At 26.6% G+C, this 18,356-nt stretch overlaps 2 protein-coding genes across 5 annotated transcripts in view; one reads left to right on the top strand and one right to left on the bottom strand.

The window, feature by feature from the left end:
* LOC114131632 (receptor-type tyrosine-protein phosphatase N2) overlaps positions 1-13,097 on the top strand; it is a 39,144-nt gene extending 26,047 nt beyond the window's left edge. Inside the window, exons 4-23 of one of the 4 annotated variants that reach the window (XM_050200730.1) lie at positions 5,141-5,191; positions 5,286-5,340; positions 5,581-5,773; positions 5,838-5,934; positions 5,991-6,065; positions 6,133-6,360; positions 6,408-6,565; positions 6,637-6,691; positions 6,759-6,945; positions 7,005-7,091; positions 7,467-7,611; positions 7,677-7,874; positions 7,990-8,111; positions 9,170-9,224; positions 9,292-9,396; positions 10,084-10,200; positions 11,192-11,389; positions 11,548-11,714; positions 11,920-11,973; positions 12,063-13,097. In XM_050200730.1, coding sequence (XP_050056687.1) covers positions 5,141-5,191; positions 5,286-5,340; positions 5,581-5,773; positions 5,838-5,934; positions 5,991-6,065; positions 6,133-6,360; positions 6,408-6,565; positions 6,637-6,691; positions 6,759-6,945; positions 7,005-7,091; positions 7,467-7,611; positions 7,677-7,874; positions 7,990-8,111; positions 9,170-9,224; positions 9,292-9,396; positions 10,084-10,200; positions 11,192-11,389; positions 11,548-11,714; positions 11,920-11,973; positions 12,063-12,321 — 2,606 coding nt within the window. In that variant the 3' untranslated portion in view covers positions 12,322-13,097. The remainder of the gene's footprint in view (positions 1-5,140; positions 5,192-5,285; positions 5,341-5,580; positions 5,774-5,837; positions 5,935-5,990; positions 6,066-6,132; positions 6,361-6,407; positions 6,566-6,636; positions 6,692-6,758; positions 6,946-7,004; positions 7,092-7,466; positions 7,612-7,676; positions 7,875-7,989; positions 8,112-9,169; positions 9,225-9,291; positions 9,397-10,083; positions 10,201-11,191; positions 11,390-11,547; positions 11,715-11,919; positions 11,974-12,062) is intronic. The other 3 variants (XM_050200738.1, XM_050200734.1, XM_050200741.1) reach the window with 3 other exon arrangements.
* A 249-nt stretch (positions 13,098-13,346) lies between these two features.
* Positions 13,347-17,523, bottom strand: LOC114131630 (uncharacterized). The gene is made up of 5 exons (XM_027996891.2): positions 17,282-17,523; positions 16,539-16,848; positions 16,182-16,379; positions 15,988-16,106; positions 13,347-15,927 (listed from the first exon to the last, which is right to left on the bottom strand). Exons 2-5 carry the CDS (start codon positions 16,827-16,829, stop codon positions 14,367-14,369), a joined length of 2,169 nt encoding a protein of 722 aa, XP_027852692.1. The 5' UTR covers positions 16,830-16,848; positions 17,282-17,523; the 3' UTR covers positions 13,347-14,366.
* Between the last annotated feature and the right edge of the window lie 833 nt (positions 17,524-18,356).

Consider the following 18,356-nt stretch of genomic DNA (forward strand, 5'->3'; position numbering starts at 1 on the left):
ATCAATATACTAAAACAAATAAAAATATATAACAATTTTTATATAATAATAACATTTTATTGAAAAGTAAATGAATCGTGCCTATAAACAGTTCGTTAACTAGTTACTATTCTAAACATTTGAATAAATTACTATGCGCATATCAAACGTGATTGTCTGTATAAAATAAGTGGTCCGAAATAACAATACGGATAATGTATTCCTTTATAAATTATTTTTTATTACTATTATTTTGTTTTACAATTCATTATTTTAACATTCTGAATACAAATTATATTTAAAAAACAGCACGGTTCAATTATTTTCATTTGAAGAAAATTAAAATACGATATAATTCGAGTGAAAAATATAAACACGTTCACACTCGACAAAACTGCAGTATCTATACGATGGTACAAACGAGTTTATATGTATATGACAAGTCTAATAATATTAAATAGGTACATATTATATAAGTAATATTTTAAAGTATGAGTCTTAGATATTATTTCTATACGAGTTATAAAATTTAACTTAAAATCTATTTTCTTTTTGACAAATTTCAAATGTGTTACGGGTTCTTTAATTTTTCAACCACATATTACACTCATAAACGTATTACGCAAAACAATGAATTATTAGTTATTCATTTTCACAATTACACTCGAATTATACACATGATTATACAAATATGTATATTGTATATTATATTACTTTGTGATGCCTATCAACGTTGATATCTATTCGTGTTTTTTTTTCGTTTGTTGTCTCAGTAATTTTTATGTAGCATTGTTTAATTATATATTAAAGCAATAGGTACTGCGTTATATTAATCAATGACATTTTTTACCATCTTTATTAGAATTGTTAAATCTTTTCATTTTTTTGCCAATTTCTCTCAGGATACCATTGGTCATTACAATAATTAACATAACTATTTCCATAGACGTGAACACGGGTGTTGCAGGATATGCTATAGCAACACCTACGGGCTGCAAATAAATAGTTTTCATTAACAATTTTTATTTTTTCTTACATATTATATATATAGTTAATACTGTTAGTAGTTACAATTTAAAAGACGTTTAGCATTGTAATTGAAATTGACTTTAAGTCCTGTGACAACATTTTTTTTTTTTTTAATCAAAACATAATATTATGAATCGACGTATTTGTATAAAATAAATTACATTTTTGTATCAATTAAATAAATTTTCAAAACTGTAGAAAAAGTGCTATTGTTATAATGTGGGAATGTTTTTTTCCTTAACACAAATAAATGAATAATATTCAGCAATACCTACCACTAAGTCCTGCGCACGCCTATGATCATTTCTATAAACTTATAAACACATTTATCATCTATAAACGCTTTTATTTTTTACAAATTATATATTATTATCTTGACGATAATCACTTATCACCTTTATTAGATCTATGAATTATCGCTATAAAAAAATATACATTTTTCCGAGAAATAAAGGAAAATAAGAAGAATACGAGAAAAAAGGAAAGTATATGTGAGTGTGTACCTAACACAAATGAAAGTCATTTTATATTTTATTGACGTGCAAATTGGGCAAATAAAAATAATAATTTGCATGAAAGTTTTGACCTTATTATGTAGGTAAAGTACAAAAATAGCTTGGCCTTGTTAAAAATCAATAAAAATTCTGTTTTTACTTTAATATTCGTCAAATAATTTTGCCATGATTTTCATAGTTCTTTGTTAAATATTAAACATTTTTCATCTTCTTGCATATATCCGAGTAATAAATCATGTTCTTAATGTTTAAGTTTATACAATAAACATGAAACAATATATATCTTTATTCAAACAATGCCAACTGCAAAGTGGAAATGATAATGTGAGTAGAATTTGTAGAAAATACAAAGATGTTTTTTATTTTTACTTTTAAGTGGCCTTGGTAGAGATTTCATATGAAAAAGTACTTTTTGTAAGGATCAGCTGCAAGTTATTACTATAATGGGCAATGGCAAAATTATATCAGATTACATTCGTTATAATTGTCATTAAAGTTTATACGATATCACGAAACTCTACACTCAAAATAATGGATAAGGATAATTTTTTTTCCGATATTATGCTATTTTTCATTTTGTTTTATTAATCGATGTATGTATAAATAAACGTCATCATTAAATTGTAATATTTAATACAAATTTTCAAAAAACTTCAATCAAGTTGATCATATAATATATTATTTTATTGATAATAAAATGAAAAAAAATTCTGGTTATTATGAACTCTTACCATTATTATTCTACTCTTTTCAATAAATTCGTTCATAAATAATTAAGTATAATTATTTGACATTTTGGCTCTGAATTAATTAATGTCTCATCAGGCATTCCTATACGCTATACTATTCATACGTTATAATATATGTTCAGGTTATCAGGTTGATATCGCCATAGAATACTGATTCTTTAGAATTTTCAAATAATTTAAATCATATAATATAATTTTTTATAGTTTTATAAAATTAAAAAAAAAAACATATTTTTAATAAATTCATTATTAAAATAAAATACAGTGGTAACTGTTGCTTTTAAAAATTGCAGAAAAGATCTTAATTTAATGTTTTTATTCAAATTTTTACATAATAAAATATAGATTGTCAACCACTAAAAGCAAAAATTAATTTTGAAATAAACATTAATAATATACATAATAATATTAAAAATACCTCAAAAATATTATAACTCTTCGTATAGTTCTTAATATATAAATTTAGTATTTTTTATGATCTATAATGCATATGTTTATTTTTTATTTTTAAAACAATCTGTATAAAATCTATCTGTAGGCTATCGTGAATTCATAATAATATGTTAACAATTAATATTATTATATGAAATACCTATTCTTTTATCTCAATCACTTCGTGTTTATAATTTATTTTTCTCAATTTTCTTAATAACTAAGATATTAACTATACGGTAAATCCAATATGCTTTTTATATTAACTGCTATAATTAATAATTATAATGTATAACTGTAATTTATTTTGGCAAGAAAATAAAAACAGTATAATATTAGCAGTCTACCCTAACTAACCCTTGCACATGTTTAAGGCAGTACTGCAATTTATTTTATAATTGCCACTTGCCAGTTACTTAACTGATTTATATATGTCTTTCAAATAAATAGTGTGGTATATATTAAAGCATGCACTATGTATTGTATATATGAGTAAAATTCCAAATTTAAAATATTTAGGTATTATTTTTAGAAAACTATTTCTAAAAGTATTTGATTCTGTATTCTAAATACTTTTAATAGAAGATAATTAAAAAAAATTATTTTGATTATTTTTATAATATTAAAATTAAATTTTTATTTTAATAGTCTGAACATTATAATCATGTCCGGTACCTACTGCAGATAACATTGAAAGTTCAAATAATAATTATTATAATATGTTTTTTTATTTTCTGGTGTGCATTTTATAAGTACAAATTACAGAGTACTGCGTAATGGACTTCAATGTTTCAAATATCAATTGACGCGTAATAAAAGCAATTAGATTAGAACAGTTTATTTCGTAAGTTGGGTAATTAATAAGGTTTTCAGACATCAAACTGACGTGATTCGGTGAAAAACGTGGTTTTGTTATTGAGATATTTTTCAAAAGCCAAGTGTGTGACTGAAACACGAAGGCAGCTCGTACTTGAATCGTTTTAAATCAAAATGAAAATACCCCTTATCAGAAAACGATTTTTAATTGAAAAAGAAAATTAAGGATTTAAGAAGATCTAAACTACCTAAAAAACAGTTAAACCTCCCAAGTTCACGATAACAGCCGAAAACCTACTCCGCAACTTGTAACATATAGAATAAAGAGTACCAACTTATAGCAGAAAATAATAAAATTAAATACATAATACACATTGAAAATAAATAAAAAATCTTAAAATACTTATCAATACATTCTGCATAATATGTAATAACATAATATATTAAAAACATTACAAAAATAAGCAAAGTTTTAAATGAAAATTTTATCAGTAGAACAGTCGTCTAAATAATATTTAAATATGTTTTTATGGTTCATCAACAGTGTATTTTAACAATATAAAATGGCAATGTGAAAACAATTTACACTAAAATCAAATTAAATTTAAACTTAGTTAGGTCATAATAATTATTAATTTCCGATAATCTAATAGATACATTGCTTAGTAAAGTTCGTTTTATAATCTGAAAAATATTTACTGGATAAATGTATAATATTTTTGCTATAAGTATACTACTTTTGTAGTCATTAAAAAATATAAAAATAAAACGTTGATTAATTCGAGGAAAAAGCCGTATATATTATACTTAGACAAATATCCGATTATGAAATTAAATGATACAAACTTGACAAACTAAAAGAAAATTATGCTTATAGTTTGGTTATCAAAATTTTATATAATTATAATAATAAATGGTTATTATTTTATGATTTTCAAAACATAAATTCCTATAATATTATTTTTTTTTTTTACATTATGTAAAGAGTAAATATTAAAACGTTGTAAACTATTAATAAAAACTTAAAAATTCTGATAAGCTCAACGAACTATGTTTAAATATCAATCAATAAAGACTATATTTTATAGTTATATATAGAGGCTTTACGAAACTTTAAACTTTAAACTTTATTTTCTTCCACAAAAGTGTAGTACTTATTTTTCTTGCTCTCGCGTTTAATTTAAGATTAGGTAAAGCTAGGTAGGTATTTAAAAAGTATCAAACATAATAACTTACTATAGTCTATAGTATTCATTTACAAGTATATTATTAAATTTAAAATGTTGTTCAGTATCATCTGTGTATTTTAGTAGTTAATAAGGATGAATTAGTATTAAATAAATTATTATTGGTATAAGCACATAAGTAGATTACATTTTATTTTCCTATGATTCATAAAATTTAATAATAACTAATAAATAATAATTGATGTAAACTAAAAATAATACGATAAATAATCGAATTTTAAACTTCTTAAATCAAAAAACAAAATAAAATATCATTATAAAATTGAAAAGAACACTTGATTAAATTCAAGACAATGATTCTTATAAAAATATTTAAGTTCTTTTACAAAGACTAAATTATATTAACAAAAACATATCTTGTTTTAATTTTCAGGTTGCTTATTTAACCGTAATGTTTGTACTCAACGCGAATGGTGCTTCGATGGTAATATGATTTTATACAAATATACAAAATTACTATCAGCATTTTTGTAATTGAAATAACCTAATAACCAATTAATTTTTTTATTTAATCATAGATCATGCTTTTGGCAGATGCCTTCCGCGCTATAATAATGGAGCCGATGAATACACGTAAGATTATAAAATTCGTACATACTAAATTTAATACCAAATCGTAATTCACAGCTCTTTACTGTTTATAGTTTATCTGTTATCTCGATCTTACATAGTATAATATTAATAATTAAAAAATAGCCTCTCCTCTCCCTCAAAATGTTCAAATTTCAACATAGTTTGTGCTAACCTATATCGTATTAATTCAACTAATGCGAATTAACGCCAATTTTTTTATTTTTATTATTATTATTTTAGGTACAAATTATTAATGAATAACCTAATGATCTTACGCGAAGATATGAAATTCCTCTACTACAATGGTTATAGTTGGCCGCATCCTTTTACACAATGCGTACTTCAAAATCGATTGAAATTGATAAGATACAATTCACCACCAGTTGACAATTCGATTTGTAATCAATATTTAAGATTACCTGATAATAAACAAGTATGTCGCTTTCATAACTATCGATTCAACGGATTTATTTTGTTTTTTTCTTTTATTATTCTAGAACGATGATGGGGATTTTGCGGACTACTACAAGCAACCTGATGTGTACGTGAGTGCTGAAGATATTGGCCGAGGTCGTGACTACTATCCGGATACAGGTATTTAGAGTTAAAGATCATGAAACACAACAGATTAATTCTGGTGTTTGATTTAGATTATGAATATCGTCGAAGTATGATCAACCGTAATAGACTGCAAGGGACTCCTTTGTATTTACCATGGATGCCAGGCATAATATAATATTTATGGTTAAACTTATGCAACACTATACATAACTATTTGAATTACTTTTATAGGCTTAAAACAACAACAGTACGAAGAAGATCAAAGTCCGTTAGTTTATGGTCAACCAAGATTCCACCCAGATTACAACACACCGGAAGGATTTAGAGCAGGTGAAGAAATTAAGGACAAAATTGACGACGAATGGAAAAAATTGAGACAAATGGACATGCTATCGAAGGGTATTGACAATTCAAATAAAGCTTACACGGAAGGTGGTTTAGTGTTCTTGCCGAAAAAAGGTAAGCAAATGATAGTAGACAAACAACTAAAACACATTATAATTTAGGGTGGGTATTCATAGGAGCTAATGGCGAGGAAGATGAAGCAATGTTTAGTGATTTCATCAATAATTATGATTCGGAGTCGGGTTGGGCCGGATTCAAGAGACCTGAACGATTGGACGTTAAAAAACCAGGACCGTTCTTTAAATTGAATAATTACCTAGTAAGTTAATCAAACCTCGATCAGGAACAGTGGACTAATAATTTAAATAATTTCGGTATTAATAATTTCAGAAAAATGACGAAGGAAGTGATCCAAAACCAGACGATGATATTACAAAAACAGTTGGTACGTAATTTATAAGGAATATGATTAAAAGCTTGAAAAATCTTTTAAATTTTTTTTATTTTTGTAGATGCAACAACTTTGTTAGGAACAAACCGAAAAACGGATTCAGAAGATACTAAAGCAACTAACGGCAAAACAACAAAAAAAATAACTGCGGATGATTTCAAAATTGATGTAATGAATAAACAAAAAGAAGAAAATGATAATTATGAAGTGGTCGACACTTCTTATATTTGCATCCGATTAAAAGACAAGTAAATTTATTTAAGCTATTTAATGTTTATTTTATTATGATTATTAATTATTTTTATAGAATAAGTAATCCAGACAGAGGTGATAAACTACTAAGAATCCTGGCACATATTATTAACGTTGACTTTAAATCGATGGTGAATGCTCGGTATGTAGTATATGTTATAATTCATAATAAATAGAAATTATCGACAAATTTATCAAAATATTATATTATAGTAGTTTATAATTGCTAAATATTAGAAAATATTATTTGTAGGTATAAATAATTTAAATAAAAATTAATGATAAAACATATAATAGTATACTTTTACTTTTAAATTATTTATTTATCTGTAAAACATAAATATAACTATCTAAGGTCTAAACACTCTAAACAGTCTAAACCATAGTATGAAATTACGTTTATAGTAGTTTTGATGTCTGTGAATTTTTAATTAAATTTTAAATTATTTATATAGACACACTTATAGGTAATAATTTTCTAATATTTTTTTCAACGCTAAAATTATATTATTTTCAGTTTTGAAGATACCGAAATTACATTCCAAATACTTCCAAGTGCTGGAATTAACATTACGGAAATAGTGAAAAAAATAGAAACGATGAAGAACAAATTTGCAAAGAAAACGGGTTATACCATCGACTTTGTGAGCATTGGAGATAAGGTAAATGCGTGATAAATACTGATGTATTGAGTTAAGAAACTGAGTGTTTAATAAAATTAATTTAGGCCAAGGCGCCATCAGTGATGATGAGCTCCACATATGAAGACAGCAAAAATTTCGAATGGATTTTCATGTCCGTCGCAGCTGTGTGCGCGGTAGTAGCCTCAGCTGCGGCATTATTAATAATTAGAAGACATTCAAGATATAAAAGCAAATTTGAAGGATTGATTGGTAGTAATGCTGAGGTCAGTAAAGATTATCAGGTAAATTTTATGGAAATATAATGATGTTTATACTTGGCTTTTAATTAGTATATAGTAAATATAGTTATCTTAATTTGTTTATATTTTTTCATTTTTTTCCTTTTTTTTTATCAAGGAATTATGCCGGGCACGAATGTCGAATAAGAAAGAAGAACCGAATGCCACATCCCAAAGAATAGCAAGCTTGTCAAAAGATCCTGACAACAGTCCTTCTTCAAGGTCAAGCACGTCTTCTTGGTATTTTTTTGTCATAATTATAAGCACAATGTGTACATTTAGGCTTGCACGCAGGTGTAGCAGATGGGGTTAAAATATCAATAAATACCCATGTGGCCATGTAATACCAATTTTCTTATCTTTGGGCCCGAATGACGGTTGTTTGGCAGGATGACAATCGGTATTAATACAACGGTTGCATCTAAAAACCACACACTGATAATTTCGACATCAAAAACGTCGATAAACAAAAACCGCACATCGTTCATTGTAGGTACATCAAAATACCGCACACATAGTAAACTCGTAAAACCACTAATTAATTTTAATCAATAGATGCACAAACAATTATGAACGTCGACAACTTTTAGCTAGTTTACTTAAAAGTTTAGATAAAGAACAACATTTTGCTTTAAACTGTGATATTTTTACACTAAAAATAAAAAAAAATATGTTTACAAAATAATTTAAATCGGTACTTAGTATAACATGTAGGTAAAAAAAAACATTAAGGTAATTTTTATTTTTTGTTTAAATAAATATAAATAATAAATAATAGATTTTAAATTTAAAAATGTATACATTTTTAAGTAATTATAAATTCATTAGTGTGCGGTTTTATCCTACTAAAAAATGCGGTTTTAACATACCAAGTGTGTGGTTTTGAATTCATTGATTGCAATACCTATTTACCTATGTATTATATAGGTAGGTACTCAAATAAAATTAAATATATAATCGATAAATAATGGAGAGGGATATTTAAATTTTGTGGTTTCTAGTTGGATTATAAGTACTATCTTATTTATAGTATCTATTTTTACATAATTTTAAAATGTAAAACTCACATTTTAATAATACGTACTTAAAAACGTATGAGAAATTGAATTGACGGTATCGATTAAAAATTGGATAAATATCCAGTAATAGAATAAATCAATCAGTGATGAAAAATTAGGACCAATTCTTTTTTTATGCTATACCTGCGATTGGTGTTGTTGAGTTTCACCACGTCACGAGCCTAAATGTATGTATACAAAGACAAATTATTACAACTTATGATGAAATTCACTTTTAAGGGGAGAGGAACCAGTCTTATCAAACATGGATATTTCAACCGGACACATGGTTTTGGTAATTTTGAAACGTATTTACGCTTCGAAGCCGTAATATTGCAATAAAGCTGCGTTATATATTCCAGGCATACATGGAAGATCATCTGAATAACAAGAACCGATTGGACAGCGAATGGGCTGCGCTATGCGCTTACGAGGCAGAGCCGTGTGCAGTAAACGTTGCGAGAAAGGTGAGTAAAAGAAGATCGGCCAATATATAATATAATTTTTTCATAATTACACCACCTAGCTAGGTCACAAGTTTCAGTATCCCACCCAAAGTGATTTTGCAACCTTAAAATTGTTTAGATTATAAATAAATTAGAATTTTTCGTTATTAAATTACATACATGATATATTATATATTATACTGTGTTTCTATATAGTATTTATCTGCTGTTAGGTACATATCAAATATACTAGTGGTACCTACCTTCCTGTAGCTTATAGAATATGGATCATAGGTAACTAATTACATATGTTTGTGTCAACTAAATTATTAAATATTATATTTAATTTTCTTAAATCAATAAATAAAAAAATTGTTGAAAAAAAATGAATAATCATTTAGGTATAAAAACGATGTAGCAAACACCATTTTAACTTATTATTTTTCAAATGTACTTAATAAAACTGTGAGTATTGAATATAACATATAGATACTAGAATAAATAACTATCTATAATTAAATAAAAGTTATATGTATGAAAAAAATTAATTTTTAACTACATTTAACGCCTAGGTATTCTTATTGCATTTTTTTACCTGTATATACCTACTTTAGCTACCTACGCTGTTTTAACGGTTTCAACTCACACGGCGAGCTTTTTTAAACGATTATTATTATTTTTTTGTTTTGTTTTATGCGTTCCTCATAGCCGGACAACGCCAAGAAGAATCGTTACATCAATGCACTACCATATGATCATGCCAGGGTTGTGATAAACGAATACGCCAACATGAACAACTCGGACTACATAAACGCATCAACAATAGTACGTATGATCGGTATAATATGCAAAAGACCAGTAAATAAATGGACCAATAGTAAGGAAAGAGTTTCGGAGACCAAATAGTTAGAAAAATAGCGGTTCAAATTTCAGTTCATCTATAGTTAATACTCATTAACAATTCCAGAAGATCAGAAAAGCTAGATAGCCTTCGTCCCACACTTAATATAACTATTATTTTTCAATCATAGGTATATAGCGTGTATTACCGATATTATGTACTAATATGATACAATAATTTATTGAAAAATAATATTAATATTTTATAAAATTATAAAAAATGTCATTATGTATTCAATTAGTGAAATTATAACTTATTCATATTGAATTATAATAGCGACCATATTCAATGGGGATTATCATTATTCATTATATTCAACAAGTTCCTAACTGTCAATAATAAATTTGCATTTTAATACTTGCTTTTAAATAAGGATAAACAAAAAATTCCATTATGAGGAGGCCCGTAATCTGGTGTCGTCTATGAAGTGAGCGAATGAAGTCAAACAACTGCAAATCTATAATTTTTATAAAAAAGATAGCATACAAATCCTATCATGTTCAAAGAAATGGTTCATTTCTAACCATATTGATTACCTACTTATAGCCTAACCCACGGGCCACAGTCCACCTATTAATATGTCTATCTATAGTGTACATCACATACCTACTAATTTTTATGTTATGATTATTATTAAACTACCATATGAATATTGAATACCTATCCAATAGTATATACGAAAATATCCAATTGAGAGAAGGTGGAAGTTATATAAATATGAATGTATGTTTGATAAAAAATATTTTCTTATATTTTTACATAATGAAAAAAAATCATGGGGGTGAACACCTATCCCCGTCATCGGGTGTACGACACTTACACCTATAGGTATCCAATACTATATCCATATATAATGACCGTCGGCGAATTTTCACGCGATTTATATTGTTTGTTGACTGTGTACATTTTCCACAGACCGACCACGATCCACGTAATCCGGCGTATATCGCTACACAGGGACCGTTGGCCGAGACATCGGCGGACTTTTGGCAAATGGTGTGGGAACAAGGGTGCGTAGTGATCGTCATGTTGACCAGACTAGTGGAAAACGACGTGGTGTTGTGCCACCGTTACTGGCCAGAAGAAGGATCGGAACTCTATCATATATACGAGGTAAACTCTTTAAAGATATAGGTATACCTATACTTAATAAATTTATACATTCACTCATCGTAGGTAGTACCTAATCGGTTTGAAATAGAATCGATACGTTTATGGTGTAAAAAATAATAAGTATGCAATTACCTATAATACTGGTGTACATTTTTCAGGTGCATTTAGTGAGCGAACATATATGGTGCGACGATTACTTGGTAAGGAGCTTTTATTTGAAGAACTTGAAAACCGGAGAGACCAGGACCGTCACTCAGTTCCACTTCTTGACATGGCCGGACGGTGGTGTACCGAACACCACCAAAGCTCTTTTGGAATTCCGCAGGTAATTTACGATGGTAAAATAATTCGATTGGAAAATATAAAAGCAAGCAATTTTGCGATTAGAATGTCTTACAGATTAATATAATATAAATGTGAAAACCCAGTTGAAATAAAATGTATAACGCGACCGTTATAAACGTTGACACATTTATCACGCGCATGATAGTTACTTACTTACACGGCATTAAAAACTACTTGTTTTTCAGGAAAGTTAATAAGTCGTTCCGTGGTAGATCTTGTCCTATTGTCGTGCATTGCAGGTGAGTACCACTTAAATTTGAGTAAATATTTTGCAATTTGAGCGGAATATTATGAAAGTATACCTAACCCATTTTATCATAATACGCAGTGATGGTGTTAGTCGTACTGGTTCGTATTGCCTATTGGACATGGTACTTAATCGTATGGCGAAAGGAGCTAAGGAGATCGATATAGCTGCTACTTTGGAGCACATCCGGGATCAGCGTTCGGGTGCGGTGGCGACAAAGGCGCAATTCCAAATGGTTCTGGCTGCTGTGGCCGAAGAAGTGCAAGCCATATTGAAAGCTTTGCCCCAACAACAGACACCTCAACCTTTACCTCCACCTCCACCACCAGCCCAACATTGAATTTCTTTTATCCTGTTACACATACACGATTTAAGCTCTACCCTTTGCTAGTGTTTCCTAAACTATAGGCTCAAAAAATGTTTTTTTGATCTCATCGTCAACTATCTTCTAGATGTCTTAATATCATAATAAAACATTTATTCGGATGCTTGAAACTCCAGCATATTATATAAACTTAACGCCTTTCATTTTCCTATTCAAGAGTTGATTTATGTTATAATCATTAAATATTTTACCGGTCAATTGTTACCAATACAAAAATAACCATAAAACAGGTTAATTATTATGTATTTTTTTATTATATAATTTTAAATGTTTTTTTATTTTATTTATTTTTATGTTAAGTATACGTTTGTTGATTTCCTCTTCAAAAGTCATGAACTGTTTAAGTTAAATTTTCAATTTTATTTAATAACCACTCAAATATTTTAACATTCGTAAAACATTTAATCATATAGAATTATAATCAAATTACCTATTATTACTAATTAGAGATCATATTATGATAGTTTTCAACTTTTAAATTAAATTTATTATATTAACAGATATACATATAACATTTATCTATATTACAATTATATTATATATATAATAATTTTATGTTAAAAAAAAATAATAATATATACTTATAAATTATAATAAACAATTATTAATATTAATAGCCATAGAGAAGTATTTAAATTATATTTATGCAAATTATAATACCTGTCTAATGTGAGATCTAAATCATCCGAATAAACTCTGAACTGTTCCCTAATGATTAAGCAGTAGTTCAATTTATTTGTTCATTTATTCATCCCAAAATCGTTAAGCCTCAGCACCTTGTGTTTTCAGTTGTTACGTAATATAAATTTTATTCGCTAAATTAATAATAATTAATAGCTGAATAAATTTATAGTACTATAAACAATCAAAGGTTAGCACTCATAAAGTCATCATTGGCATTTTAAAATATGAATATAAATTTTACACAATATTTGCTTTTTAGGTTTGTTATACGTGGTTTGTCAAAAGAAATAATACTATTTACTTTAATTTATTTATATATTATACATAATACATTAGGATTAGATTTACATAAAATAATTTTGAATTATGGTAAACAGTATCTTACAAATAATAAGGAACATGAAATAGGTTAAACAATAAATTAAAATTAATAATTATCAGACAATTTTAAATATTACCTTAGTATAATATAAGGGTACTACAAATATCAAGCAATTCATTTAAAATGTACAACACAAAGTTTTAAGTAATTTAGATTATTTATAGACTAAAATTGTACTTTAACATATTATCAAAACTATTAAATTACCTTTAAATTGTATTTTTCAAAAATGTATATCTGATAGGTAATTTTAAAGATATGGCACATTTGTCTCAAAACAAAAATAAAACCAACCTATTCATTTTAGGTTAAAAAGTTTTTCTGTTCTTTAAGCAAATTAATTACTGTGAATGTGATAGTGATAGCAGTGACGTAGTTATGAAGGAGATATAGAGATAGGTTCCCCCCCAGAGCCTTTTTTTTTAATGTTTAATGCATTGACTTATTGAGCCTCCCATTTTATGTGCAACCAATTAATTATATATTCCCCTCAGAACAAAATCATAACTACGCCACTGAGTGATAGATACCATGTTTTTAAATTAAAAACATTAAAAAGTACGTACAACAATCTTACAGTATTATAATCATTATAAGTAGTATTTAATATTAATATTACATTAGACATTTACATAATAGAAACAATATTTTAATAAAATACATTTTTTATAACATACATTAATAGTATCTAAAATAATTATCAGACACTGAGAGTCAATAAAATTTGTTAGATTTTAATTATATTCATTAAGAAATATTTTAATTTAAAAAAATAAAATTTTAAACATAGGTTTATTAATTTAATATTTTATATTGTTTTACTATTTTTAAAGAAAGACTGAAAAATACTCTCAAGTCACAAAACACTAAAAAATAAAACAAACAAATTACAATCTCAAAATATAAGCTCTATAAGATTATAATAATATATAATTTACAAACTGTTGTCTAAGTTTGATTGGTAAATATTGCTTAAAGAATTACAAGCTAATAATAAAGATTTATCTGATGTTAGACTGTCCTTCCAAGTTGAAACAAACCTCTGAATGCCACCTTTAAAATACTCAGGATCAATCATAAATTGTTCTTTTATCTTATTATGGATAGATTGAAATTCAGATAAAATGTTTTCAAACTCCTCTTTTTCTGTATTTTGTTTCTCTTCATCATAATTAGATGTATTTAATACACAAGTATCATTATCTACTGAACAGTTTATAATATGTTCACTTAAAAACGCTTGATGGATACACGGAGAACATAAATTATTTAGAGTGCAAGAACAAAGTCCAATATCCATATCAACAAAAAATTTACCGCCATCATTATTATTTTCTACTAAGTACAGGGAAAGAGTTTCATTCATACAACAGTAAGTAAAGCAGTTCTTATCTCTGTTAATTTCTTTGAAATTATTTAAAATTATTTGTTGATTATTATTTGGATTATCTGTAAGCAAATTGTTGTAGAAAAAGTCAATTTCATCAATAATAAAATGAAATGTTTGTAAAATTGAAAGTGATTTAGTATGGTAATAAATAAATTTCCGTTCAGAAATCGTGGAGCATGGATGAGTAAACATAGGCAAACAAAATAGAAGATTGTTTTTGTTAATATTTTGCATAAATCGATTGAAATTTGGATATTTTTTAATTAAAACATTAGCAAAATTTGTATCTACAACATCATTGACGATAAAATTTTCAGAATATATCATTTTTTTTAATTCGACAAAACAATTTAACTCTTTAAACAAATTATTATAATCTGGGACATTAAGAAGCCATTTCCATACACTCAGCAAAAAATGAAATTTTGAAACATATACAGTGGCTTCAGGAAAAACTGTTTGGAATACATTTGTATATACTAAATCAACTACAACAGTTTTGATACTACCTCCTAACTTTTCCCATAAACATAAACCTGCTTTTAACAAACACTCTTTATCATCAGTGGATATAATTACTCCAACTGGAATCATTATTTTTTTATCAGTCTTACCAAACATAAACCATGTCTTAGAAATATCTAAACTAGTTGAACACACAAATACAGTATCCGAATTAATTGTTTTCATGAGCGGAGTTCGAATAGCTATGACAATATTGTTTTTTATTAATTCAATAACAGCACTTTTTCTCTCTATTCTAAGATTATAAAATTTTAGAGATTTCATTAATGAATCTACATGTTTAATGAACGGTGATGCAAATCTAGACTTTCTTATGTACCTATAATACAACTCGTAAACAAATTCTACATCTGGTTTGATTCCTGAATCTATTAACTTCAAATAATGATTTGTACCTTCAGTTTGTATAACTTTAGTAGTATAAGTATGCAGTGCATCAGCTGCTGATAAACCATTTTTCAATAAGTATGCAAGTTGATCATAAACATGAAATATATCTAAAGATTTCATTGAAGTAAAATTATTTTTAGGATGACAATGACAATGTTTCATTATTATGACAGCTTTTGATTGATGAACTCTATAAACAATAAATCTTAAGTTATAAAAACATACTTCTACTAATGAATATTATACTTACAATTCTTTGTTTAAAGATTTAATCATAACTGATAGACTGGCTTTACAACTAGTTGGGTTCTGCAAAATCCTATTGGAATTAATATCCCAATAATCAATATCATTGCATCTATACACTTTCTATGATAAGAGAAATATTTTAGTGTTTTAATATACTTCTATGTTATAATGAATGTATTAATTGACTTTACTTACTCGGTGAAAATTTTTTAAAGAAATAAAAGGCATACTTTCAGTTATATAATGAATTTTAGTTTTATGACATAAATTATCTAACCAAACCAAAAATGATTCTTCATCAATGTTATTAATCATAAATTTCGCTTTGAACTGTCCATATGAAATATCTTTGAATGCTAATATTTTATAAGAATAATCATCTGGCAAGCAATCCTAAAGTAAATAAACAATTATTAATTAAGCAAACAATTTTCAACTAAAAAAATATATTCTACTATTTAAAATGTTTATAGTTAAATCTATGCTTAAAAAATATTGATAGAAATTAAGCAAAGAGGCTTTATAATTTTAGTAGAAATATTATATACTTACTTGTAATGATAAATAAGCATTGAGTTTTTGAGAAACTATTTTTTTGGATGGCCTTGAATTATACTTGCTTAAATTGGGTATTGAAGTATTGTGATCTAAGTGTATATGTCTATTTAACAAACTATTATTATTAAACTGTTTATAACATTGTGAACAGTTTAATAAACTTTTGGAATCATCATCACATATCATAGAAACGTTGGATTCGTGAACAGTTTTCATATGGTTTAGAATATGTTTTCTTAATTTAAAAGTCTGCGAACACAGACTGCATGGATACAAAATATCCATTATTGAAGTGGCTGTTAATCTATTAAAAATAAAAATAATATTTCAGTATAAATTAAGTACAATAAAAATTATTTTAGTCAAATATATTATTTCAAGTGGACAAATTGACGTTCTAGTTAGTAAATCATAGGAGCACAATAATTATGTTGTGGCTCTATGATGGTTGACTTTATAATATAATCATGGGACAGTTTATTATTATGCCCCATAACTATCATAAAAATGTAAATAATGGTACAATATAGCTTTAACTTTATACATTGTGATGTTGTGACAGTAACTAAATTGTACACATTGCCCCATTATGAAAGTATTGAAATCTATGGTTTAACATGTAAAATAAAAACTATGTACATACTATGGTAAGCTATTATTTCTTATTTACTTACAAATATAATTATCTAAATTTAAACTACTAACAATTTATATTTCATATTAAATATATAACTAACCTGTATTGATACACTATACCAGTTGGTATATCATACTTAATAGCTCATGTCTGATGGTTAATAATTTAAATTAGTTATTAGAATATTTTAATTTTGATAAGGTACCTACCTATTTAAATAAAATAAGATCTAACAAAAGTCGTTTAAACATTAACGTAATAACTACTATAATATTTTGAATCATTTATATTTATTTACTACTCAATGGTACTGACCATTTCAGATCACATTATCACATAAACAAAAATACAGAATAATTATTCTGTTCACTGAGATAGATAACAAAAGTACAATAATGTATACATAGTCGTCGAGTTTGGCGTTACCACGTTACCTCCACCTCCATACGACCATACTCCATGGAACAAATTTAATTTGTCAAAGTAGCGGTTTCCAAAATTTTTTTTCCGAGGTGCCCTGTTGTAAATCCCCCGATTTGGCTTCGAAAGACAGATCGGTAAAAAAATTCTATACATTTTAAATTATTTATTATGATCCGTAGACCGCGGTTTCGCACTAAACTTGCAAAATGATGTAAATGACGTGCTAAATGTTTACACAAAATCAAAAATATTCTTGTATTATTTTAGATATAGGTAGTCAATAATCTAGTCAGTGGGCAAGAGTATAGGAAGTAGGATTCAAACCCTCTATTGGCTCTATTATACTTTTTTGCAACTAGATTCTAGGTCATTAACACTTAACAGTGTTATTGAATTTATCGAATTAGAAGAAAATCTGTTTCTGCAAGACTTCTGAAGTGTTTTAATGTATGATCGAAAAACTTTAATTAATAAATACTTAAGTTGACACTTTCCATATACTTCAATAATTAATATAAATATATATATATATTTTTTTTTACATAACCACTTCTTAAAGAAATCGTGTTCGCGGACCTGCAATAACTCAATAATAATAATCATAAATTCATAAACAACTTATATAGGTACTACTACCTATACTAGTTATTGAACTATCGAATTAATTTGAATTTTGATTGTACATTTGTACTTATAAAGTAATATTGTACTAGGGATGTTATTAATATTTAAAATTTATTTCCTTTTAGAAA

This window comes from Aphis gossypii, chromosome 1 (genome assembly GCF_020184175.1).
Source record: "Aphis gossypii isolate Hap1 chromosome 1, ASM2018417v2, whole genome shotgun sequence".
Classification (NCBI taxonomy): domain Eukaryota; kingdom Metazoa; phylum Arthropoda; class Insecta; order Hemiptera; family Aphididae; genus Aphis; species Aphis gossypii.

Excerpts from the sequence above, each read along its gene's own strand:
- LOC114131630 (XM_027996891.2), bottom strand. The coding sequence starts at position 16,829 with ATGGATATTTTGTATCCATGCAGTCTGTGTTCGCAGACTTTTAAATTA. Across the intron at positions 16,380-16,538 it reads ATGCTTATTTATCATTACAA|GATTGCTTGCCAGATGATTA; the intron begins GTAAGTATATAA and ends TATTTACTTTAG. Across the intron at positions 15,928-15,987 it reads AAATCTTTAAACAAAGAATT|AGTTCATCAATCAAAAGCTG; the intron begins GTAAGTATAATA and ends TATTGTTTATAG.